This window comes from Sceloporus occidentalis, unplaced genomic scaffold, assembly GCF_023333645.1.
Source record: "Sceloporus occidentalis isolate IW3139 unplaced genomic scaffold, rSceOcc1.0.p SCAF_9, whole genome shotgun sequence".
NCBI classification, from domain to species: Eukaryota; Metazoa; Chordata; class Lepidosauria; order Squamata; family Phrynosomatidae; genus Sceloporus; species Sceloporus occidentalis.
The window spans coordinates 7,917,364-7,944,620 of record NW_028316989.1 but is presented as its reverse complement, the minus strand read 5'-3'; the positions used below and the strand labels follow the sequence as shown (position 1 = coordinate 7,944,620).

General features: G+C 42.1%; 1 protein-coding gene across 2 annotated transcripts in view; it reads left to right on the top strand.

The window, feature by feature from the left end:
- Nucleotides 1-819: 819 nt before the first annotated feature.
- The window catches only part of UNC5D (unc-5 netrin receptor D), a 261,428-nt gene continuing 234,990 nt past the window's right edge, over nt 820-27,257 (top strand). For both annotated transcript variants that reach the window (XM_089537360.1, XM_089537359.1), the window contains exon 1: nt 820-956. In XM_089537360.1, coding sequence (XP_089393486.1) covers nt 860-956 — 97 coding nt within the window. In that variant the 5' untranslated portion in view covers nt 820-859. The remainder of the gene's footprint in view (nt 957-27,257) is intronic.

The following is a 27,257-nucleotide window of genomic DNA, read 5'->3' as shown; positions in this document are numbered from 1 at the left end:
CAAGCTGCAGACAGAGGTCCACAACCCACTACAATAATAATGCAGTTTGAGACCGCTTGAACTGCCCTGGCTCAGTGCTATCCAGGGAATTGTAACTCACTGTGGCACTAGTTCTTTGACAGAGAGAATGGCTCCCAAAATGACATTTCCAAGAATTCCCTAGCATTGAGCAATGGCAGTTCATAGGGTCTCAAAGTGGGTTATTTCTGCAATGGGCTTTGGACCCTAGGCTGCATCCCCAGGGGAGAAATAAACCCGGCTCGACACCCCCCGTGCCTTAAAAAACTACAATTCCCAGAATTCCACAGCACTGAGCCAGGAAAGTCTAGGGGGTCTCAGAGTGGGTCATTTCTGCAGGGGGTTTTGGACCTTAGGCTGCATCCTCTGGGAGAAATAAATCCGGCTTGACATCTTCTCTGGTGCCCTAAAGAAATGACAGTTCCCAGAATTCCATAGCACTGAGCCTGGGAAGTCCAAGGGGTCTCGAAGTGGGTTATTTTTGCAGTGGGTTTTGGACTCAAGGTTGCATCCATTGGGAGAAATAAATCCGGCTTGACACCTGCTCTGGTGCCCTAAAGAAACGACAGTTCCCAGAATTCCATAGCACTGAGTCAGGGCGGTCCAAACAGAGAGGATGCAGCAGGAGCGGCAGAAGCTGGCTGGTCCTCTTGGCCCCGCCCACCCGCCTCCTGATTGGCTGTCGGGGAGGCGGGGGCTCTCCTTGGGATGCAGGCGGGCGGCTCTGGCTTTCAGTCTGGAGCCGGACGGCGGGCGAGGTGCAGCTGCTCTTGGGTCCCTCTGCGCCTAGTGGACTTTAACGCCTCCGGAGCCCTGCCTTCCAGTCCTTGCCTCCCTGGCCATGGGGGCTCGGGGCTCTCCGGGGAAGATGGGACTTGCCTTCTGCCTTGGGCTGCTGCTGCTGCTGCGACCCCAAGATGTGGCTGGAGCGCAGCGAGGTAAGGCTCCCACGCGTGGAAGTGGCTGGGGGAGTGGAGGGGGCCCCTCTGTATTGAAGATCGCCTTGCGTGCTTGCCCTTTTACCTCCTACTGAGTCCCTAGAGAGGATGCTTTTCTTTCACGCGTGGACGTGAGTGGGTGAGGGACCCTCTGTATTGAGAATCGCCTTGACTGCTTGCCCCTCTGCCTCCACCTGAAGCCACAGGTGAGCTTCCCCATCTCAAAAGGGATGCTCTCTTTTCCCGCGTGGACGTGGGTGAGTGGAGGGAGGACTCTCTGCATTGAGGGTCGCCCCTCTGCCTTCACCTGAGCCCACAGGTGAGCTGCCTCGCCCCAAAGGGATGTTCTCCTCTCACGCGTGAACGTGGGTAGATGGGGATCCTATGTATTGAGGATGCTTTTCCCCTGAGTCCACAGGTGAGCTTCCATATCCCAAAGGGATCTTCCTTGCGTCTTGGTGGGCGGGTGACTCTCTGCATTGAGGATCGCCTTGGGTGGAAGCCTCTGCATGTTCCCTCTGCTTCCACCTGAGTCCACATGTGAGCTTCCTTGCCCTAGAGGGATGCTCTCCTTTCTTGCGTGGGCTTGGGTGGGCTTGGTGGGTGACACTCTGTATTGAGGATGGCCTTGGGTCCTCTCCCTCTGCCTCCACCTTGGTCCCCAGGTGAGCTGCCTCACCACAGAAGGGTGTGCTTCCTCTTCTCGTGGGTCTGGTTAAAGGGATCCCTGTGGATGGGGTGGGAAGAAGTCTTGCAGGTAGAAGTAGCCCCTATGCTCCTCCTAGCATTCTGCAATGGCTGGGGGCGATGCTGTTTTATTTTGTGGGGCCTGTGGTTTGCTGGAGGGAGTGGGAACCAAAACAGCTCTGGCCTTGGAGGATGTGCCCTGCCAGGGATTTAATAGGGCCAAGGATCTCCTGGAGGGACCCAGTGTCTTTTCAGATCGGATCCCTAGGAGTTGAGAAAGTCCTGTCCTCTTAAATCTGAAAGCTGCATCCACACCTGCAGACATGATCTGGTTTGACAGCACTTTAACTGTCCTGGCTCCATGCTATGGAATTCTGGGAATAGTAGTTTCTTGGGGCACCAGTGGTGCCCCATAATATGGAGACAAGGCAGTTAAAGTGCTGTCAAACCAAATCATGTCTGCAGGTGTGGATGCAGCATGGGAATTTGGGAATAAGCCACCTCCAGCTGCACACCTGAAATAGGAATCCTCCCTTTTTCCTTTCTTTGCCTGCTATTTTCCTATTGCCTCTGCCTTCCTAATGTTCCTGCCATGCCATGCCACTGGTTCAGAAATGGCACAGCTGCTGCTGGTGGCGGCAAAAGTCTCCCGCATGACAACTCCAGAGACCTTTTGGACTCTGCGGTAGACGTCTCATGAACCACAGGGCTCTGGTGTATTATTCTGTGGCTATTACATGTGTCACACTTCCAGACCGGAGCCGGTTGCTGCTAACCCTGGCCGTGCTATATAGATATTTGGGGAAATGATGATTGAATCTGTCACTGCAGCTTTGGATTTATGTGTGCAGGAATAAAAGTCGAAGATTAGTCCACTGCGAACGCCATTGCTTCTAATAAACTCTTTGCTGTTGCTACACCAGGTGCAGAAATCTCCACCCTTCCAAGCATCTGTGCATCTCAGAGGGTTTGGGGGGGGGGGAGAGATATATCCTGATGCGTATCTCCCCCCTCCTAATTTTTGCCCTTGTATTCAGTAAGTTCAGGGTCACAGCCACAATGTGTATGATAAGTCTTCAGCTGGTATTTAACTATGTTTTGCCTCGGCTTCTGTGACTCTTGGTATCCACCCTACATTTGATTTTCTCATAATAAAACCCCACCGTTTGGGCAAGGAAAGGGAGGCTTCCAGGATGGGCGAAGCATCCCAATTCTCTCCAAGAATAGCAGAACTGTTCTGTTTAGGTACATTGGACAGCGGCTCCAGGAAAAATGAACTTTAAATGTGACTTGGGAGCAGAGAGCAGCCTTGGTTTCCTTGCTTATCACCTGACTGGAGGCGGGGGGGGGGGTGGACTGTTTATACTGGATATGGAAAGCAGTTGGGGATTTTAAATTTGCTGCAACGCAAAAGAGATGCAGCTTCATAAAAAGAGGTTAAGTCTTCCTATGCAGGAAGGCAGATTTGAATCTGTTTTGCTTCAGCCAGGGGTCTGGATCCCGCACCAATGATGGTGATGGTGGGATGCATCTTTGAGATTTCACCTACTCTTCTTTGCACCCTTCTCGACGTTCAGATACCTCACACTGTTCTGGAATTGCTTTCCCATGCCGGAATGAGAGACAGCAGAGTATTTTTAGCTTTGTTGCAGTCCTTCCCTCTCGCATTGGATGCTGTGTGGTGTTTAGATGTAGCTCTAGCCAGAGCACTTAACCTCAGCTACTGACCCATTCGGCTATAATATTACAGTTTATGAAGTTGTCTTAGAGCCACCTTGAAGAGAAATTGCAAGCCAAAGAGAGTGCTTCTTTCTGGGAGTTCAAAGGCGTTGTGTGTGTGTATATAATGGAGGAAGGTGAATGAAAACATTTTAAAACATTGTCAGGTTATCCCTTCATCGATCAAAATGCACGTTTGCACCGTTTCTTCTGCCTTGTCTTATAATCAATGCTGTATAGGCCATTTAAAGTAATGGAATCAGCTAACTTGGTCTAAGCATCATTTATATCTTGAAACAATGAAGTTTTCTATATGTGGACTCCCCTAAGTTCTCTAGCTGTCTTAGTATGATGCTTCTTCCCATCGTCCCACCTGTACTTGCGTTAGATGCTCTCTCAAAATATGTCTTGTTCTGGGTACATTTCCAAGGTTTAATTGTTTTGAATGTTTAGACCGCTTATTCTTTCTTGCACAGTACTGCTTGTTCATCCAAAGTCTTAGGTGGGGATTTTGCTCTCTTGACGGCTTGATTCCCCCCCCCCACCTCAAATGAGGAGACGCCAGGGATTAAATCAGGGGTGCTGATTTAATCTTCCAGTGTTTTGAATACAGCCTGTTCCTCCCACATCTCTTCTTAGAAACTGAGCGAGAAGTGGTGAAGGAGGAGTGTTGACAATTATGCTGGCTGAAAGGGGCAACAGGCCATAGGAGCGCAAGGCTGGCAGGAACACTCCCCTTCATTTGCAAAATACCCTGTACTCTGCAAATATGAATACATTAGTTTGCTTGAAAGCCTGGCACTAAAGGTTCAGCATCATGTTCCTAATGATAGGATTGCAGAGGCTCTGGGTCTTACAAATATAGTTATGCGTGCTTTATGGTAACCCTAAGAAAACACAAGGTGATATCTTTATATCTTGTAATGTCTGAGTGGGAAATGTGTTCTTCTCCAGATGTGATCAGATTATAATTCCCTTCAGCCCTGGCCACAATGAGGAGGGATGGGAATTGTGGTCCAACAACATTCAGAGCCTTGTCTTCTATAGTTCGAGCCTAGTGATACCCATGAGATAGGAAAAGAAGCATTTACAGGTATATCTTGGTTGATCAAGTTAAATTAAAAGGTAAAATTTGGGTAGCAAAGGCAGAAATAACAGGGAAGGACTATGGATAGGGTGGTTATGTGTATGTGCCTTCACATCACCTGTCAGTTTATGGTGACCCCATGAATTTCATAGCTTTTTCTTAGGCAAGGGATACTCAAAAGTGGTTTTGCTAGTTCCTTCTTCTGAAATATAGCCTGCACACCTGGTATTTGTTGGTAGTCCCCCATCCAAGTACTTGTGAGAGTTGATCCTGCTTGGCTTCCCAGATCAGATGCTGCTTTTAGGGCATTTCAACCCCTAGGATAGGTCCTTATACTCCAAAAAATGAAGAGCAGTTCAACATGTTTCAGCAAACATTGTGTCCAAGGCTAGCAATTTGTGTGTGTGAAATAAGACAATCAGGTGAAGTAAGCCTTGCAGAAGTAAAGAAAAACATTCTGCATTGCTTGTAAGCATCTTTCAAAATGTATTCAGTCTTTCTTTCTTTCTTTCTTTCTTTCTTTCTTTCTTTCTTTCATTATTTATTATTCATTAGCCTTCACTCTTCATATGATTTCCATTTTGGTGGTGAAACAAATTTGACAGTGTGTCAATTTTATCTGCTTCGTCCTTTTCTCTGTTTTGGTGTTCAGCATGCTCCATGTAGAAATCTGGAGACAGCTGCTGTTTACCTTGCCTGTTGTTGCCAGACACACACAGCTACAGTCAGATCAATTATAGCAGAATTCTATTACTATCCAGCTCAAGTTTTTATTGTATTGTTTACTGCATACACACTGCTGCAACCTGACACTAAACGTCTGTGTTTCTCCAGCCCTCTTTCACCATCCTCCCAATGCTAATGCTCCCAAAGACCTCCCGCTAGACATAGGACAAGGAAGAAAAAGAGATCTGGGAAGATATAAAAAAGACTTTGTAAAAAGGAGCTTCTTTGTCAGAGGTTGTGTTAACTGAGATACATCTATACTTAGAAAAAGATGTGGCAAATTAGTCTGATGCTTTACTCTTACTGGCAAGTTTAAAATAAGCAGAGGCCAACTTTACTGAGCTAACCCCAAACAATTTGACCTCCATGCTTGGGACAGACTTAAATATAACCCTTCTTCTGAATCGAGATGTTATGACTGCTTTGGTCTGGTTCTGGTTGGTATAAAATGAGCGTTAGCATTTAGTCTCAAATGGGGACAAGACTTTGGATAGGCAACTATTTTATATCAATGCACTAGGACATGTTTAGCTCCCTGTTTACAAACCTGTGAAAAGATGTAGGTTCGAATCCTCATTGAGTCACAAATTTCTAGGGTCACTCGCTTTTTCTGGGCCTGATCTACTGAGGGGGGAATAGCCATTGGTAAACTAAAAGGGAAACTATAGCTGCAATAAATCACACTTAATCTATGTATGATTAATTAGCTAGCCTAGTTTTTCCCCTCTTCCTGGCTACAGCACTAAGTAATAGCTATAAGACTTTTCTGTGGCTCTGCATAGTGCTCTTGTATCTGCAACACTGCCTGAATTCATCTTGTATGCCTTTTGATTTATGGCGATTAAGCATACCCAACTAACATATTCAGTGAAGCATGCTAGGATTTTTGAGGCCAGCCAGGTACTGGAGAGTAATTTCCTTTCTCTCTCTCTCTCAGATTTTGATTAAACCATACCAAGGACAGGGACATCTGTTTAACTTTTAGAAAAGTGCTTTATGGCTTTTTGACTTTTCCACACAGGGATCCTGGGAGAGAAGCTCCCTTTGGACCAGGGACCATCTTGAAAATTGAGTTGAATAGGATACCTGAGAAATGTCAACTCTGGCAAGATCTCTGATGATGCTTCAGTTTGCATGAGAACTGTGATTTCAGAATATCTGCGCATTATATATTCTGGCATATCCTGATCAGATGCTGGCAGGTTTCAAATGTGAGCTCTCATAAGCCATTGGTGATGGAATATTGTCAATACTAAATGCCATTGCATGTCAACTGTCAAGTACCGACTGTCAAAATGTTGAAATCAAATACCATTGGGTGGCAAAGAGAGATGTCAAATGTCGGTATGCTTTACAAATATTTTGAGTCTTCGGAGAGTATGTGGAGAACATTAAACATTGGAAGGTTAGCAAGCACGCTTTGAGGAAATGTTCTGGAACAAATGGCTTTCAGCTGCACTGGTGAAATTTTAGATGCTCTGTGGATCAAAATAACCTTGGTTAGGGCGTAGAGCACCTGCCTGGCATGTGTGAAGTCCCTGACATTCTTTTGGATTGTATTTCTGAGAATCCCATTCCGGGTCAGTTCTATATTGTGTTGCAAGACCTTTTTTCATTCTGCAAGGAAACTTGTCTGTTGGTACACTTTTCTGGAATATGCTCATTTTTCATAATGAATATTTCATATGATATTCCCATTGTTCTAATAAAAGTGTCCATCTTTCTCTCTCTCTGGGTGTGTGCGTACACACTCACACATGTACACAATCAATCATTTTATTTATATTCTCCTTTTTTCCCAAGAGTGCTACTCAAATTTTTGTCACGCATATTTTTCAAAAATACTAATGATTTTTCACCCATTTTTCCCTGCCCAAAATGCATCATGGACCTCTGCAATGTATGGATTTCTATGGCATGATATGCTTTGTATTGTTTACAGTCTTAGGAGGGCAAACCTTAGGGGACTGAGAACCCAACAAATTGACTTTCCAGTGATTTCAACCTAGTGGCATATGATAGTTTTCTACTCCCTTCACATCTGTTATGGGATCTTGGTGTGTTGCCTTAGGTTCCCAGCATGATATTTGAAGTCATATTGGGTGGGATGCTGAGCAGATTATTTGAACAAAGGCCTTGGTGCATTGTACAGTTCCTTCTCTTGCCTTAGCAATAATTGTCTAAAGCATTGGTGCTTAAATTGTGGCCTGTGGATCCCTATGGGCCTATGATGTCCTCACAGGGGGTTCACAAAGACCAACTTTAGTCCTTTTGCTCTCCCAAAACATATCAGGTTCAGCCTTGTGCTGAAAAGTGGCAAGTGAAAGAGAGAAAGAGGAGGGGAGAGTGAGCATCATCTCTCTCACCAACCCAAGAAGCAACAACATGGCTCTACCTTCCTGTTCTCTCTCCTGAGCCTTCCCAATCCTCCTGGCCTTAGCTTTTTCCATTCTACTTCCTCCAGGAACTCCAAAAGAACAGGCCAGAAGACTCCCCCATGGCAAAGACTAAGTCCCTTGGCCAAAGAGGTCCCTGCAGCTCTAGTCTGGTCTCTGTCCTTGTTCGCTTGCTCCCTCCCATCTGCCTTCTTTGACTGGAGTGAAGAAAGTATGTTGTGTGGAATGACAAGCTTTGGGACTGCTGGTGTGTACAAACATGGAGACAAAAGTAGATGGCAAGAGGTGTGCTGGTTGGCTGGCATAACCAGTGATGGCAGGGTTAGTAAAAGTTCTAGAGCAGAGGGAGACGTGCTCTGGAAGTCTGTGAGCAAGGGAGTGTATGTGTGTACATATGCACTCTTGTGTGTAGCTCTGCCTTCAGGAATCTCCCCCCTGTGCATGTCAAAGCAGCAAATGGGGTGGAAGAATGAGAAGCATGCTTTCAGCCCTCACCTAGAATACTGTGTCCAGCTCTGAGCACCACAGTTCAAAAAGGATGTTGACAAACTGGAACGTGTCCAAAGGAGGTCCACCAAAATGATGAAGGGCTTGGAAAGCCTTATGAGGAAAGAATTAGGGAGCTGGGTATGTTTACCCTGGAAAAGAGATGATTAAGAGGTGATATGATAGCCCTGTTTAAGTATTTGAAGGGGTGTCACATTGAGGATGGAGCAAACTTGTTTTCTGCTGCTCCAGAGACTAGAACATGGAACAATGGATGCAAACTGCAGGAAAAGAGATTCCACGTTAACATTAGGAGGTTTCCAGGCCCTTCACCTCCTTTTTGTGCTCCCTAGAGGCCAGATCAGTGCCACAGCATGCGGTTTCTGTGGCACTGATCCAGCCATTAAAGGGGCAGCTGGATGCTGCCCATCTTTCCAGGCCCAATGTTCCTAAAATTGTGCAGCTATAGCTATTGAACTGATGAACCTTCCATGCAAAAGCTTCAGTCAACCCGAATGATTGTGAATGGTGCTTCACAATGGGTTAGACATGGAAAACATGCAAATAAAAAAACAAGTACACTATTCTTTTTATGTAGGAACACATCTCTAGGAATATCTAGGTCCTCCAGTACAACTCTGTGGTCAATATCTTCCAGAAGTTGATCCTAGAATCATACTGGAGGACCTCCAATGTCTAGAGAAGTGTTTTCTCTAGGAACTTCAAGGGTCTCCAGCACAACTCTATGGTCAACTTCTGGCAGAGTTGCACTGGAGGATCTAGAGATTCTTAGAGAGAACATATTAATCAACTCCGCAAGTAATCAAATCCACAAAAGTCAAAGTCGCAACTGTGGAGGCCATTTATACAATCTTTATGGACAATAACTCCCCCCCCCCTTCATTTGAACCCAGCCAGTAAAAGCTAATAATGCTTCAGTCTTTCATCAGCCTTAAGAATGCAATCTATCTTGTCATGTGGAATCACAAGAGAAATAAATGGGGTCATGACAGATAAAAAAAGAAGAAGTATCAAAGCCTTTTCTTCTTTAGAAACTAAGTGTTCTAAAGCTGGATAAAAAAAATTCCTTAAGAATAATTCTTATTGTTTTATACCCTTCTATTGTTCTTTTTTAATCATGCTACTATCGCTTGAAGTGTTATCAGTTTCTCTCATCATCATATCAAGAGATTGCATTCTTTAAAATGGTGCTTGACAAGAATGCCTTTGATATGAGACAAATCCACCTATTTTCTTGTGCTTAGCACCGTTTCAGGGCATTTTTGTGATCTGTAAAATAGTCAGAGCAAAACCCCTTCTGAACTGGAGAGAATGTGGGATGAATTTGTACTTGGCTACCAATCTGAATGTATTGGAATGACAAATTTTACCTCTAGCACTAACTTTTCATTGTCTGCCAGCAACATCTGAATGGCTGTAGGCTCCCCAATTCCACTTTACTGTATTTGTTGCAATATGCTAACATGGCTGTCTTCCTACCTAGAAAATATCTGTTCACAATATACACAAGTGAGCATGCTTGTAGGTGATTGCGTGATTGTGCTGAACATGTACATATAGGATTGTTCTTTCTTTGTTAGTGTTTGTTCAGAAATTGTGTCTGTCAGGGGTGCCAAAGCTATAGAGAAGTTAATTTTCTGTTTCTGTCTGAGTTTACATTAGGATTTCATATGAAAGTGGTTGACTCAGGACCTAAGGGTGATGAGAATTTTATCTCACTTGATTGTTCAATAAGAATTGATTTGAAACCACTTCATAATCAGGATGGAAAGAACTTGGAAAATGTAAAAAACGAAGGTGGATAAAACAGCCTGCATCCCAGTCGAAGCTTAGAGAGATCTTGCAGCACTTTTGAGACTAACTGAAAGAAAGAAATTGGCAGCATGAGCTTTCATAGACTTCACTCAACTTCCTCAGAAGCTGTTACACTTAAAACATACAATTCTGGGTCTGAATCCATGCATATTTAACCATGTTAGCACTAAATCGTGGTTACTGCCTTGCCCTTCATTTTTAACTTGTGTTGGCCAGACAGCTGCAGCTGAGTCCTTATCATGTTTACAACATTTGTATCTCTTTAACTTGGCCAGTGCAAATGGGATAGCTTCATTTTTTCCCTTTTTGAAGAATTCACACCACTGATTCATGCCTTCATATTTAAAATGCACTCTCCCCCTTGAAGTTTTAAAACAATGAATACTAGGGAAAGCAAAAGTGTCAGTTGTTCGGGTTTCCATGCCCTTGGTTCTTTCTGGGCTTTTGGCTTAGGACTCCCATTTACCCCAATTGCTGGCTAGAACTAGTGGGAGTTGGAAGCTAAAACATCTGGAGGAGCTCAAAGTGGAAATGGCTGATTTAGCGACATGTGAGTGGACCTGATGACCTCCCTCTCCCCTTTGATCTTTCCATGTGATGTCAGTCATGTCATGTAGTTTTTGAGTTCATCTTAAGATAGTAGGAGCTTGAGCTTCCTCCTGCATAGATCTAACTTTCTCAAGCCATCTTATTAGTCACTAATTCCCCAAGACACACACACACACACACACACATATATATCTAGATGCTGTGCTGAGCATTAAATTCATTTCTGTGCATTGTTAGATTGCTAGAGTGAAAACTGGAGAAGGTTCCTGTACCATGAATGGTTGTGTAGAAGAGGGAAATTCAGCAGCTGTTCCTTGCTACCTGTTGAGTGGCACGTGCCATTGGTCATATAATTCAGGAGCTGAATTATGCACCACATTGCTTGCACTGTTCTATGTTACATGATAGCCATGGGTACATTTTGTTTTGTTTTGTATATGAATTTTCCAATATCAGGAAATTTCTTTATAAATTGGACAGCAAGATTAAAACTCAATGTCATTGAGGATAAAATGGGTAGAATTCCCTATCCTTCCATCGTGCTTAGCTCTTAAAAGACAGGATTGGAGTCCCTGGGTATTAAACTGTAGTTGCGATGCTGAATTATGTTTGCCACCTGATTTTCCTCACAGGGTACTAATCTTTCACAATCCATGGCAGGCAGGTACAATTACTCCATGGTGTGAGTATCTGTAGCTATTGATTTTGGGTAGTGCAGATGCTTGAAGAACCTGTTCAGGCTGCTTTTGATGAGAACTTCAAAGGTCTACAGATTTTTTCATGAATTCAAGAGAAAGAATTTGAATGTTGGAGAAGGCAAAATCCAAGCCATTCCAAGTTGTGTGAGCATGTTTTTTGGCCTTTCTGTGCTTGACTATTGTGACTCTGTGCAGTCTATTGTAAACTCATGCAAGTGTATTTTGAATTCTGTGGAGTCTTTCTGGATGCTTCATTGTACTCTTTGGGTTTTACATGTATACACTGAACTCAGAAGCAAGAATTGCTCGCATGGTTTCTCTGTGGAACATGAATGTTCTGGAGCTTATACTTGCTACTATTTATGGCCTCTGTTGCTGCTCCACTGCTTCCACAAAAAGGTTTTGGATACCTCCTTGTATGGAAATATACAATAGATCTGGAGCATAATTACAAATCTAATGCTAATGAACCTACATAGTAAAGCTGTTTTAGGTATACAGGAATGCATTTTTTCCCTTAAAGGAGTTTTCTTTCAGTGGCTGTTTGTCTCTGGTTTGTTTTCAGCAGAAGGCTGTAGATTTCATGTACTGGCTAACTGCAGTTCAGAAACATAAGCTTCAACAAAGTCAGGAAGCTTTATTCAGGAATGTGTTATTTTCTTTATTTAAGAAGTTTTCTTCTAGTGGCCATTTGGTGGCAGTATCTAATACTACCCAGATCCCACAATTTACCACAGTAATAACTGTATGCTTGGTGTTCACCTAACGAAATAGAGAATCTAGGCCTTATCTTATGTCAAATGAGCTAACCAAATAAAAAAATGAATTGCACGAATTTAATCTGTCAGCACCAATGAATCTAAGAGGATTATTGTTCCATTACGGCTAATAGATTTTTTCCAAAGATAACTTTGCTACTTGACTTGCCTATTCCTATAAAGGCTGTTACAGATCTAATTTATATGTATCATTTAAATATTCCTGCTCAGTTCCAATTGAATCTTGGGCTTGTTAAAAGGGTACCTTGCTTGTTCTCGCCTCCTCCTTTTAGCTTTAAGAGGAATAGCTTTGGTTTAATGTTTTGAGTGCTTCTTCTATTACTTCCTCTGGTAATTTGTGGAGAACTTTCAGTTTTGCCAAAGTCAGTTTAGCAGCTCAATTAGCTATAGAGTTGTACTGTACTCCTTACATTAAAACCTTTCCTGCAATTCTTTTCTTGCCTGCAAAGAGAGAAGATTGGAGGACGAGTATAAAGGTGCTCAAATGTGCTAGCACTGCTGTCTCTGGAGGATGTCACCTCATGCTGTCTAATAATAGGGTCAGTCCTGTATATAAAATGACAGAAAATTGTTTTTTGTGGGGTGCTGCAACCAGACCGTCCATGTGCATCCCATAATTATTCAAACATTGAAAAACACATTTCTAGACATGTCTGAGATCCATGTGCATAAGCATTCTGAAGGACATATCATTTACCTCTTGCTTTCCTGGAAGCTAAATGAGTTCCTTATTTGGATAGTCATCCAAATGCTCCATGAGAAGAAGCATCTAGTCTGCCTGCACTATGATGTAGGCTGTAGGGTGGTCTGGTAGGTTCATTCCATGCTGCCCTTAGCATCTCATACCCTTGTTTTGAGTAGCAAAACTCATGGATGTTGTTGTTGTTGTTGTTGTTGTTGTTGTTCTCACAGGCAAATAATCCTTCCAGCAAAAGTAAGACATGGAAACTAAACACCAGTGTATTAGGAATGGGCACCAGGTGAATGCAAGTAGTGTACAACAGGCCCCAGTATTTAATAAGGGCTCAGCAAGCAGTCCCAGGGCTGAATTTTTAAAGGTGTTATCTTTTATTGTTGTTGTTGTTAACTACCCTCGAATCAATCTCGACCCATGGTGACCCCATAGGTAAGACATCTCCAAGACTCCCTGTCCTCCACTGCTCTTCTTAGTTCCTGTAAATTCACACCCGTGACCTCTTTAATAGCGTTTTTTCCATTTAGCATGCAGGCTTCCTCTCAGAAAATTATCACGCCAGTGTTTACATGGGGTAAGTGCTGGTAAATCGCCTCTAAAACTTAGAGGAAGCACACATGTGTGAAAGCCTAGTGCGCTTCCTCAATGTCAGGGAATCGTTGGCTCCCCTCCAGCATCACTGTATTGTTCGGGAAGAGGTAATTTTCTCTGAACAGAAACTTTGCATTCAGAGGAAATTCTCTCTGCCTGAAAGATTCAATGACCCTGGAGGGAAGCCGACGATTCCTTCATGTTGAGAAAGTGCACCAGGCTTTCACACACGCACACTTTCTTAATGTTTTAGAGGCAATTTACCAGCACTTAAGCATTGGTATGATAATCTTTTCTTTCTACTTCCCTTCACCTTTCATAGCATTATGTTTTTTTCCAATGAGTCCTGCCCTTTCATGATGTGGCCAAAGTATGACAGCCTCAGTATAGTCATCTTTGCTTCCAGAGAGATTTCTGGCTGGATCTCTTCGAGGACCCATTTGACTTATTGGCTGTCCATGGTAACCTCAGCACTCTTCTGCAGCACCACATCTCACATGAATTAATTTTCTTCCTATCCGCTTTCTTAACTGTCCAGCTCTTGCACCCATACATGGTAATAGGGAATATAATGGCTTGTATGATTCCAACTTTTGTGCTCAGTTGTATATCTTTACATTTTAGGATCTTTCCTAATTCTTTCATAGCTGCCTTTCCTATTCTTTTATTTTTACTCCTCTTTCTTCTGTATCCAAGCTTGCTTTTTGTATATCATATACTGCATACAAGTAGAACAGATAGGGTGAAAGGATGCAGCCTTGTCTGACCCCTTTGCCAACTGGGAACCATTTTTTTCCCTGCATTCTGTTCTGACAGTTGTCTCTTGTCCTGAGTACAGATTTCTCATCAGAAGTATAAGATGTGTTGGCACTCCCATGTCTTTAAGGGTATTCCATAGCATTTCACGATCTCCGCAATCAAGATGGAACTTATTCATAGGTTCCATGGGTGCATAGGATTGCCTTAAAATATAATATGCATCAAAACCAGCAGTTTCTAATGGGTCAGGGTATGTGTCTGAGTGTTTTGTGTGTGTGTGTGTGTGTGTGTGTGTTCAGGATGAAAGATGAAATCTGATTTCCATGGAGTTCTAGAGGGTCCTTGGAAATCATGTGTGCAGAAAGCGGAAGGCTTTAATTGCAGTCATGTTAGGGATATAGTAAGAAGTGTGTGGGATGATCTGTTATCTTCTTCATCATCTCCCTTTCTTTTTCTGGACACTTTCAAAGCAGGTACATCTGTCCCTTTCCTAACAAGGATTTTTTTTCATAGGGATGAGAGCTGGTTGTTTTTCCTATTTATACCATCCCTGAAAAAAAAAGGCAACCAAAAATCAGTTGATTGAAAGGGGAAATTCACACTTAGGCTTCTCCTTTTGTCTGATAGGTCTGTTAAGATGGATGCCCACCCCACTGTATCTTTCTCTCCACTCCTACATATTACCAAGAAAGTGTTTGTAAAAGAGTGAATATGAGATGGACTCCCGGGTTTACTTGAAGAATAACTGTGAAAGTGAATAGAAGAGCCAGGGTTTTGCACATTGTTGCTTCTGCGTAAGCTGGAAGCCATGTATAGTGCGCCCGCATATGGCGCAGGTGCACTGTATAACTTGCTCTGCTACTGCTGATTTTTCTAGTTGGCCCAGTCTGCGGCATCTCTCTTGTACCTTGATTTGTGTTTGAACACTGCATTTGGAAGTCCCTTTGCAGACTTGTCACACAGGATCCAGCTGCTTTTTCTTGCCTTTCTGTTGCAGCCCTCAATTAACTCAGCAGGGAGAGGAAGGGAAAAGGGGCAGCTCTTCCTGATAGAAGCAAGTAGAAATAACCTGTTGCAGCCTGTCCTACCTTGTGTGTTCTTCCTTGTGAGTGACTTTCGCCATTTTGACCACACACTAATGTTGTTTGCCTGAACCAGTTTTCAACTGTAGAATGTTGGAACATATATGTCAGTGCTTCATTTATTGTCTAAACATGTGGAAAGCTTCTCACAAAACAATTGAATAGCACATTTCACCTCTCATTTCTGCTTTTACAAGGGCTAGAGTCTTGCTTTATAAAAACAATCAAACAAACAAGAAACAAAGTTTGAAATCCAGGCTAGCTAACCCAGGCACTTGATGACTTGGATAAAATCCAATCAGTGGACAATGTGGCCATGCTAAATAAGGAAAGCTTGCAAATGTCTGCCTGTGTTGAGCATTTGGATGTTATCCAGCACATTTTGTCTGAAAAAGAGAATCTTGGTTTCTATCACCTCATTCTCCTGATGCACTTGTAGGCTGGGACTTGAACATACAGAAACATGGAGCTACCTGTTACAACTGGCTAGACTTTGAAAGTTTGGGCCAGTACTGCCTATTCTGAGTGGCAACAACCCTCAGAATCCTTTCTAACACATGCTGACTGACCCAATTAATCTGGATGTATCTTCATACCCACCAACATTTCATAGGTGAAAAACAGGACACATGTGGCCATACAATGTTAGAGTGTTGTCAAGCTGGCAAAAGTTATTGATGACTAAGACCACACGAGTTGGAGAGGCTGCAGCTGTTTGCTTTTGTTGAAGCCTACTGGAAAAGGCAAAATTTGCTCTCTCCTCTCCATTCCCTGCTGCTGAGTTAATTGCATGCTAACTACTTTTGTACCTTGAAGTCATTTTGCAGCAGCTGAAGTAAGCCAAGGACAAAGGGAGAAAGTGGGATGAGGGAAGAGAAATTGGGGCATTTTTAAAGCATCTGAAAAAGTGGGATGGTGGAGGATTAATCTGAAGCGTTCTTACCAGATCAAGACAGTTAGAGACTATGGAGTTCTTCAGACAGCCCTGAAGGGACAGCATGGAGCCACCTCTTTTTCAGCCAGATTGGGGCCACGGCAACTGCATGCCACAGCCCCAATCCAGCCTTTCCAGGGTGCAAAAAGGAGTTGCAAAGTGGCTCCTTTTTGCACCCTGGAAAGGGTGCCATAACTGCATTGCCATGGCTATATGGCGCTCCTTTGGCACTGCCTCATATGGACACAGTGCCGGAGGAGCAGCATGACACCCTGCACCATGCAAACTGGTGCACACCATCATGGTGCCCTGACGGCAGAGCTAGGCATGCATTGTGGAGACGCTACGCCCCCGACTCCACTCCCCAGCCAGCCCAAAGTGCTGGTCTGTACAGGGCCTATGGGACTGAACCTGAGACTTTCTGCATGCAAAGCATATGATCTCTTGCTGAGTTACATTCCTTCTCTCATGAATTCAAAAGATTCAGAGAAGATGCAGAGAACTTTAGGACTTTCAGATGTTTGGGGCCATTTCTCATCCTTTACCTGGATTGAAGTTGTAAACATCCATAGAGCCAAGGATTCCCCACCATAGAGTCAAATCTGTTGAGGATTGCTTGGAAATTAGTTGGAAGTTTCAGAAGGAGATGATAGAGTGAAGATTCCTATGTCACCAAGGGGGTCAGAAAAGTGAGAATAAGTAACATTTCTTGTTTCTTCTCTTTTGATGCTTTTTCTATGCAAGCAACCTCTGCAGACACTGAGTGAATTTCCTGTGTGTGCTGTGTTTTGAAATGCAGGAGTGCTCTTTAGCTCTTTACCCTTTGAAAATATGAAAGTGTTGAAGAGCTTTCATACTTTCAAAGGGCAATAGCAACTTCAGCAAAAGAGGAGAGTGCAGCAAAACAGACAGCTCTACCTTTTAATATTTTTGTCCTTTTCTGTGTGTGAAATTCAAACCATAAATATTCAGGTCCATTTTCTGCATTGGGAATGGGGGTGCAATAGCCACAAGGAGAGGGGAGTACTTTCTTTTGAAGGTTAAACTTAATTTCTCCTCTGCAAATATAGCATAAACTTTGTCTTGCACTTTTCTTACTGTGCTTTCTAAAGTCTCATTTGCATTATTAGAAATTGATGCAGAAAGCTGGATTTGGGGCATGTTTACATGGATGAAAAACACCGTACTCACCCCAGAAATGGTGCTGACAGTCTTGACAATGTATGGCTACTTCTAGGGAGGATCCATGCTTTTCTATCTTTTAAACGTGATTTTGCTTAGAAATGAGAAAAGTCAGGGGAAATCTCAGTGTTTTTCAAAAAGCCCAGATCTTGGGTTCTTCTGCCATGAGGGGAAGCTGGATTGTGTCTGATTTGTGCTGATCCAGTTGTCCAAGAGCTGCATGATTCTCATTCCCATGAAAAGCAGTATAGGGAAAGGGGATGGCCTGTTTTCACAACCACACCACTTTCTCATGGGCAAGAGCTCAATATGAAGCCTGCCCTGTGTGCCACTGCTTCTACTAAGGTCAGAAATGGTCACCTGAACCTGTGGTCAAGAAGGTGTCCGGGCACCCGATTCTGTTCTCAGTAGAAGTGGTATCATGCTGCCCAGGCTTTGCTCATAGCTCTTGTTCACAAGGAAGTGGTGGTGGGAGCTCTGAAAAGGGGACAAGCCACAATGATGTGGTGTCATACCAGATTCAGCACAGTGCATGTAGTTGCCATTATGGCCATGTAAGAAAAGTGTGCATGGAGCATAATGCTCCAGTCTTAACCCAAATTAAGCAGCCAGTGTAGATGCACCTACACTACATATGGACCACAGGTTTTGTCTAGAGGCTATTAGATCAGGTTGGGAAGAATATCCCATCCTTACTCCTTCTCTGGTAGAAAAATGGATCTTATAGCAGTCTGGAAACCCTGCTGAAAAAATAATAGACAAGTTAAGATTTATTGCCATTTTCTCCCTGTATTTGTATGTCCCAGGGTGTTGAAAGGGAAATTTCCTGCATGGAAAAACATATGGTTTCCTGTGCAAAAATACTATTTTCTTTGCTGATTACAGGAAATTGGCGCAATAACGATGTTTTTTCTATACAGTATAACTGTATAGTTAAACACTGATGTGCTCAAATATGGGGAGAATATAGTGGAGGAATATTTGGTTTTTTTCTCGCAGCAAGGAGACAGCTACTATAATAATTAGTCCTTGCATGTGAAGATGCAGTTTTCAAGGATTTGCTTACTTATTGTCGGATAGAAAAGGAAACAGTACACGAAGGAGACTCTCAACTGTTTCTGACTTTGGGTGGCTGAATGAACAGGAAATCAGAGAAGGAGTGAGGTCAGAACCTTTATAATACTAAAGAGACAATCTATTCATCTCTTTAGAGACTTTGAACATCTGGTTGTAATAAAACATAAGCTTCCAAATCTGGACTGCATTCCATTAAACAACAAATGCATACCAGCTGAACCTTTTATGGTGAAGTAGGAAGGGGATTTGCAGAGAAAGATCAGGGGAAGAATTCTCTTCTTTATAAAGGGCTCAAAATGATCCATATGTCTGAATGTTGGAGGGAACTGTTTTAAGATGCTAATGCAATGCTGTTAAACACCCACTATATTGTGTGTAATTTTTTTTAAAAAAATAGAAAATGTGTCTTTTGTTAACGTTAATGAGAAGGGATATATATATATATGGAAATGCTTCTTTGGATAGTGTAACTGAAGCCCTTAATTAAATCCTTGATGTTGTTTGTCACTTTACCTCTTAGAAAGGCCGCCAGTGCCAGAAAGGTTGTCTGGCAGGTCTCATTCTAACTACATTGGCTATTGGATTATTGCTTATGAAATAAGCAATGAAGGATAGTGAGGAGAGTAAGCAGAAGTGGCTGCATAAAGACTTAGAGCTCATGAAGGTGAAGCTAATCAGAGTGTCTTGAAGCTTGCAACCCATAAATCATTGGCCCCAGTAAGAGGGTATGCATAGAATCATATTATAGCCTATGCTAGACATCATGGCAAACAGGAATCATTGGAGCCTGTGTGTTCTGCAGTGGCATAGTCATGTTGTTGAATCCAGAGCTTTCATTATAGCCATGTCCCCCCCAAAATGCATGCTGTTTTATGGATTCATACCAAAGATTAATATGAAATAGGGATCAACTAATCCTAAAATCATAGAATCACAGAGCTGGAAGAGATTACAATGGCCATCCATTCCAACCCCCCTACTAAGGAACACACAAAGTACCCCCCAACAGATGCCCATCCAGCCTCTGTTTAAAAACCTCCAAAGAAGGGGACTACACCAGACTCCAAGGGAGTGGGTTCCACAGTTGAACAGCTCTTACTGTCTAATGTTGAGGTGTAATCTCTTTTCCTGTAGGTCTGTAGCAGTGTTCACCTCACAAAGGTGCAGGTGTTTTGCAATGTTAATGGAGCTTAACTTTCCAAAAAAGCAACCCCCAAATACATAGCACAATAATTCATAATAATATATTCTTACTGGGAAAATGTACCACCAACGAATTCCTGAAGCTGCTGTGAGGATTGGAGTTCAGTCCACCAGGACCTGGATGGTGACGGACTGAATGCACAGTCCCAGCAAATCAGTAAGTCTTCATGCTTCAAACCTGTGTGCCCCATCTTAACTATGCCACCAGTGGCCTGCCTAACTGGCTGTTCTTCTTAACATGGAGGCCAGAGATGTAATTCTTTTCTACATTTCTTCTCAAAGAAGGCAATGAGTACTTTTAGCCATTTTAGCCACACAAAAAATGTCTATGAAAATTTGCACGTAATTATTTTATATAGTGACAGCATTTTCTGCATAGGAAGCTGTGTTTTCTGCACAGAAAATAGTATTTTTAGGCAAAAATACTAGTTTCTATTTTTTAAAAAAACTATTTCTTTTGCAGAAAATGCTGTTTTCTATACCAGTTGCCCATTTGTGAATTTTGTGCAACATAAATCCTAAACTGCAAAGAGTCTCATCACTTAAGGAGCCTTCTTGTTAGGGTTTCTCAATATTTGAAAAAGCAAACAAACCATATTATATATGCAGTTATAGCTGTTCAACAGTGGAACACACTCCCTAAGAGTGTGGTGGAGTCTCCTTCTTTGGAGGTCTTTAAACAGAGGCTGGATGGCCATCTGTCAGGGTTGCTTTGATTGTGGGTTTCTGCATGGTAGGGAGTTGAATTGGATGGCCTTTGTGGTTTCTTCCAACTCTATTATTCTTTAGTAGAGGATATTGTTGTGGTGGGATGGGCATGACTTTCAGGTCTGAGAGAGAGCTATTCTTTAAATAGGGGTGGTAAAACTGCTGGAAGTTGTAGATTAATAACATCCAATGGCATATAGCCCATTGGATGTTATTAATCTACAACTTCCAGCAGCTTTAGCCATCACAGCTGGTGGTGAGGAATGCTTGCAGCTGAATTTCAACAACATCTGGATGGGCAGGGAATTACTGTCCCAGTCTAAAGACTTTGGCTTATACACTATTCAACAAGGGAACGGATATAATTCAATTTAAATCATGGATGACCAAATTTGAGAGAAGTGTTGGCTGGCTTCTTCCTTCCTTTCCACACAATAGTTAGTCCCCTAGCTGTGTATCACAGCAACCTGCTTTGCTAGCGCAGAGGTAGCCATTTTAAATAGCTTACAATGACTTCATAAGCCCTCCATTCAAGCTTTTGGCACTGAGCTCATGGCAGCAATGGGGGAAGAAGAAAAGACGAGGGGAGAATAAATAGCTAAATGTTTTGATGTGCTTTGCAGGTGTATGGGGGACACGTGGTGTATGTATACTGTTCAGGATGGCCTGCTGCCAATTCTCATTCTCAGAAGACATTCACTTGGCCTAACTGCATATAAATAGACTTTTTTTCTTCTGTGGAAAGCTAGCACTTGGCTTTTCCTCTATGCATCCCACCAAAGGCAGAATGCTGAATTTTAATGTTACACTTTCTCCAAAAATATCTACAAATGGCCAAAGGTCTTGTCCAGTACCTAGACTGGTTTGTGATTCCAGGGATTGGTGATGTTTGGTCTCCTTTTTCTGCCCTCTGCTACAAGCTTGCAATGCAGAATACTCCTTCTTTTCAGATATTTCCTTACTTTTGTCAAAAGTAACATGATATGCTGAGAAGATTGATCTACAATGTGTATTCTTGTTAGTTCGTGTATGGCTTTGGAAGCTAGGAATGCATACTATTCGCTGCAAGGTTAAAAGAATACTAAATGGTTCTATTTTCAGAAATGTGTGGACTCTTCTGGTATGACCAAAAAAGAAAAGGGAGTAGTGGAGAAGTGGTTTAATTGCACATTGTTTCTCAAAATGCTGACTAGCTCCTTATTCATTTCCCTGGATGACTACAGGTTCTTATCTAGTTCCTGAATCACTGATCAACTTTCTGTTTTGTAGGTCACTGGCTACTGTTCCAGTGGTCTAAGCCTATTAGATATTCCTGATTAATCCTCTGTCATCCCATTTTTTAAAAGTTGGGTTTAAAGTGTCCTAATTTATCTTTTCTTCTCCCATTTACCCCCTTCTCCCTTTCTCCTGGCTTACTTCAGTAGCTGCAAATTGAGAACAAAGTGCAAAAAATAGTTTGCACTCCATTGACTTAGCAGTGATATAAGGAGAGGAAGGGGTAGAATTTTGCTCAGGCCAAAGCACATTGCTGCAGCCTCTCCTAGGTTGCGTTTTCTTCCTTGTTAAAACTTCATTGCTGAGCAGCATGTTCATTTGAGGTACCTTCCTGCTTTATAGTGTACACCTTATTCTTTCTTTTTGTTTTAAGATGGTCACCCATGATTAAATACCTGTTACCACTGGATACTTGCTAGATGCACTAAGGCTTGTGAGTGTGTGGATGCCATCTGGAAAATGCTTGGTGGGAGGCATGTACTTCTGGCACTTGTCATCTGTTTTCACCTTCATGCTCAAGAAACCTGTAATGCAGTTTGAAAATATAGCCAATAATCCAAAATCCATATCGTCATAAAATGCCATAATCTGGAGCAGTTTATTTTGAGCACCCGCACTAATTACTCAATGTCCTTGGCTCTTAGAGGAAACTTAAGGAAAGCTTCATTAGCAGTAGTTGCTGAGTGATATCCAAGCCAGTGCCTCTCGAGTACACCATTTGCTTATTCACCTAATTAAATCTGCATTTAAAGAGAAATCCCATGTAGGCAACTCTTAGGAAATTAGCCATCTGTAATGTAAAACCTGAGTGCCCTAGTGCATTTATTTGTTTTTGGAGTGTCTCTCATATAGACAGGCTCCTTTAAGGCGCCATGCTTCAGTGGACTGAATCTGATGCGTCTCCTTGATACCAAGTAGCTGAGAAGGGGGTACAGTAATGCAGACACACAGTCACCATTGGCAACTTAAGTATCTTGCTTGATGGCTGGCTTTCTTCTCCCATGCGATCCGGTGTAGGACAGGTCTGGCTTCTCCTTTTACATCTTGGTTCTCAAATTTAATGGAAAACCACAAGACAGATCAGTCGTGCAGATGGTTGCATGAATGAAGTAATCTACAATGCAGATCTATACATGTTTGTTCAGAAGTAAACCCTGCTGTGTTCAACTGTGCTTACTCCCAGTTTTAGGGATACAAACCCAGATGACTTGACTTTTTAATATTATGATACTGAAACATTTTCGTTTCTTTTTGTTCCTCTTGCATGACTATATATATTTAAAAGTAGATACAACACATGTTTTGCCTCCCTGCTGAAAATTGCAATAACAGCAAGTTTGGTTGTTGTTGTTCTTGTTACATTTGTTGTTATACCTCACTTACCCTTGAAAACTGGGACACAAAGCTGCTTACAAAACAATACAATTAACAACATACAAAAGTGGTTACCATTCTGCATTGTCCTCAGTGCCTCAAACTAAGTATTGCTCCAGGGCATGTGCAGGCATGTATGGAAAGATAGTTGTTGTTGTGTGTCTTCATTTTGCCTTTGTGTTGTGTGTTTCCAAGCTATGGCAACCCGAAAGTGAACCTGTCATGGCGTTTTCTTGACAAGATTATTCAGAGGAGGTCTGCCATTGCCTTTACTGAGGCTGAGAGTATGTGACTTGCCCAAGGTCACTCAGTGGTTGCTCCAGGACCTGCCATATAACACCCATCTTGTAAGATCTACATTGGCTGCCTATTCGCTTCCAGGCACAATACAAGGTGTTGGTTTTAACCTATAAAGCCCTAAATGGCTTGGGCCCAGGATATTTGGAGGGCCGCCTCTCCCCATATAGTCCGCCCCGCACTCGCAGATCAACCGGGCAGCATTTTTTGAGGGTTCCTAAGACGAGATATGTCTTGTCCGCACAAAGGGCATTTTCTACCTCAGCCCCTCAGATTTGGAACTCGCTTCCCGAAGAGCTCTGCTCTGTCTCCTCTGTAGATCTATTCAGGAAAAATCTCAAGACCTTCCTTTTCCAACAAGCTTTCCCTCATGTGTCCTAATTCCATCTTGTTCTCCTCCCAATACACAACTGCTTCTATCCAGCTAATTTTGTTGTCTTGTAAATAGTAAAGTTTTTAACGATGTGCTGTATAGTATGGGTTTTTTTTGGGGGGGATGGGAATATTTGTTGTTGGGGATATGTATTATGTTTTTTGTTGTATTAATGTTGTTAACTGCTATGATCTAATGTTGGAATAGCGGTATACAAATACTATTATTATTATTATTATTATTATTATTATTATTATTATTATGGTCACCCAGTGGCTTTCCATGGCCAAGCAGGCATTCAAACCCTAGTTTCCAGAATCATAGGTCTAATCTACACTGTAGAAATAATGCAGTTTGATGTCATTTTAACAGCCATGGCTGAATTCTACAGAATCCTAGGATTTGTAGTTTGTTGTGTCGGCACAAGAGTGCTTTGACAGAGAAGGCTAAACATCTCACCAAACTACAAATCTCAGGATTTCATAGGCAAAGGACTGTCAAGCTGCATTATTTCTACAATGTAGATGCAGCTGTAGTCTAATTCTTAAGTCACTGCACCCAGTTGGCTCATTTTTCTGGAATGATACCACCAGAGAAAATAATGGAGAAGTATTAGAGAAATCATACAAAGTGAAGTGAGAAGGCAAGGATGGATGGGGCGGAGGAGAAAATTCTCAGGAAAAAAGTATTTGGGGCAATTTCTGCACAGCTCTAGCCATTTTGAAGGACTTAATAGCAAACACACACAAGAAGAATCAATAGAATGGGTAAATTTACCCCATTTGTATAAGCAAGTGATGATTTTTATGTGGTTGTGGAAGAAATCATGCCTCATATATGCACCATTCCACATGCCACAGATACATGGGTGATGGTTTTCGTCTTTTGCAACTTTTACATGGAATAACCTGATCACAGACAAATTGGAACCTAAGGCATCTATTAAACTTTGCAATGTTCTTTGTAATGTGAAACAATGTTTGGAAACTTGTTGCTGATGTATTCTGATATTTTGTAAAATGTCACATTTTAGTGCAAGACTGGGAAAATGATACAAACTGGGAATAGTTTTCTCCACCTCTGTTCAAGATGGGTCTCAAATACATTGTAAATCTCTGCTGTATATACTTGAGAAGAAAGTTCTTGTTCATTTCATAATACTTCAAAGTGTTTAAACTACACCAAAACCCCATATATGTGGCTATTAATAGTTCACCAGATGCTCTGTGGCTTTTAAAACAACTCACATTTAATTGCGCATTACCTGGCTGTAAATCAGAATTCTTTATTCTTTCTAAGAGCTGCCAATAAAGAATCCTATTAAATCACTTTGTACAAGGCTTGAATGCTTTACCTGATGTTAACTCATCTTGCTAATGTGCATCTTCATAGATTGGATATGCTGAGAAAATTGCAAAGACCTTGCTGCTTTTTGACACATTTATTTTATGTTTGCTCAAGAAAGAAAAAAGAAAGAAACATCAAAGCAATTCTGAACTTCTAAACTCCATTTGCTTTTTCTCTTATATTTTGTTTCTTGATTTTTTTTAGTTGCCTTGAAGACATTTTTTTTTTTTGCCTTTTAGAATCTTTATATGAATAAACTGAATGCTTAGGTTAAGGTTCATTTGCATCTGTGTTTTTAAACATTTGGTGGTTTTCAGCATTTAATTATTCCTGATACCTTGAGTTTCACTCAGCATGTACCAATTTGGATGAATTCTGGGTGTCACATAAAGTCTACTGTTTGTTGCTCAAGTCATTTCTCTGAGGCTGAGAGAGTATGGCTTGCCCAGAGTCACTGTGGCTGCATCCACACTACAGAAATAATTCAGTTTGACATCAGTTTAACTGCCATGGCTCAATACCCTCTGTTGTAAACCGCTCGGATTCCCAGTGATTGGGTGGTATATAAATAAATCCTATTATTATTATTATTATTATTATTATTACTACTACTATGGAAGTCTTGGAATTTCACTTAATACTCTGTCTCACAAAACTACAGTTCCCAGAATTTTATAGGTCAGAGCCATGGCAGTTGAAGTGGTGCCAAACTGGATTATTTCTGCAGTGGGGATGTAGCACCTGTGGATTTTGTGGCCAAACGGAGATTCAAACCCTGTTCTCCAGAGTCATAGTTCAATGCTCAAACCAATACACCACACTGGCTCATAATAAAACCATTTAATTCAACCATGATGGTTTTCTTGTACTGTATTGTACTGTAGTTTCATACCATACAGTTGTCCTGGTTTGGCAAGGACAAGTCCCAGTTAATCTTACATTGTCCCTTTTTCAGCTACTTTTCAGATGTCCCAATTTCTCTCTCTTCCCTCTTTCCACCTTAATCTTAAAGTTATGTCAACTACTCCACTCAACTCAGTGGGCGGTGTGTATGTGTTTCTCTATGTGTGTTCATCACTCTTTGGGTGGATTAGGATAAATTTTGTATGGTTACAGCAATCATCATGTGACATCCCATTTATACAGAGTTTGTCTTGTGAGAAAAGGCAATATATGAGAAAAAAGCACTGGATCAATTAGGAATGGACTGTTCAGATATGCAACATCCTTCAAGGCAAAGACAGGATATGTCCTATTTGGCAAGAACTTGTGACAAGAAGCAAATGTATAGAAATGTTCTGCTTGCTTTTCATTTGTGGCACCCAGACTATTTTTAGGCTTGTAGTCATCCCACAACAATGCTTCGGCTCTTATTTGCTACTACAAGAACAAGGAGCTTCTAGAAGGCTGGGAAAATTCTAGACACTTGATTGCCCAGGTATTATACATATAAAAAAGAAAAAAGGAAGGAAGGAAGTCTGTTCTGGTGCTTTGCAAATAGGAATAGTTTTTTCAACCTGCAAATCTTGAAAGCCAGATTTGTATGTTTAAACTGTAATTTGCATTGGCACCTATAGGATCCATAGGAGGCATGTTTGGTGGTCAGGTCAAGACTGCTTTTTTTCTTTAGAGATTACTCTTGAATCCAAATTTTATAAGATTTCTGTGCTACACTTGAGGGCCTGGAAAGGATATAAAGCTGAACATATGTACCCTTGTTCCTCCCAGTTTGTGGACTTAGTGTCCGTGGTTTTGATATCAAGCCAGAAGGGACAAAATGGGGACTTGAGTATTTGCGTTTTTTTCTGATTTGCGGGCTGGTGGTGGTGGGGTCCAGAATGGATCCCCCTTGAATCGGGAGGGACAACTGTAAATTCAATTTTAAGGGAACCTGTCCACTAACAAAACACAAAATTTGCATGTGGAAGGCACTAGCCTCATGTCTTGGTATCTTCAGTTTAAACCCTGGAGAGCTGATCTAGAGTGATAAGGAATTAGACATGTAAAAGGCAGCTTCCATCATTCTTTCCTTTCTAGACAGCCAGTGAATACATGGCCATTGAGAGCAGACTGTGATCTTAATGGTTCATGGATTCCAGGTAATGTATGAAAAGTATAGTAGACTTAAGAGATGGACAAATTCGTCAGTTTTGCTTCCTCCCACATTAGTTGTCGTAGTTGTGTGCTTTCCGACCTTTGGCAATTGTAAGACAAACTGGTCACGGAGTTTTCTTGGCAAGACTTTCAGAAGGGGTTTGCCTTTTGCCTTTCTCTGAGGCTGAGAGACTCTAACTTGACCAACCTTTTGCTCCACTAAACCCCACATCTTCCCAAAACAGACAACAAAGAAGAAAAAGGTTGCCCCCACATTAGCTAAAATGGTGGCTGAAAGTGACATCACATCACTTTGGGCGTGTGGCCAGGAAGGGGAAATGGTCCCTA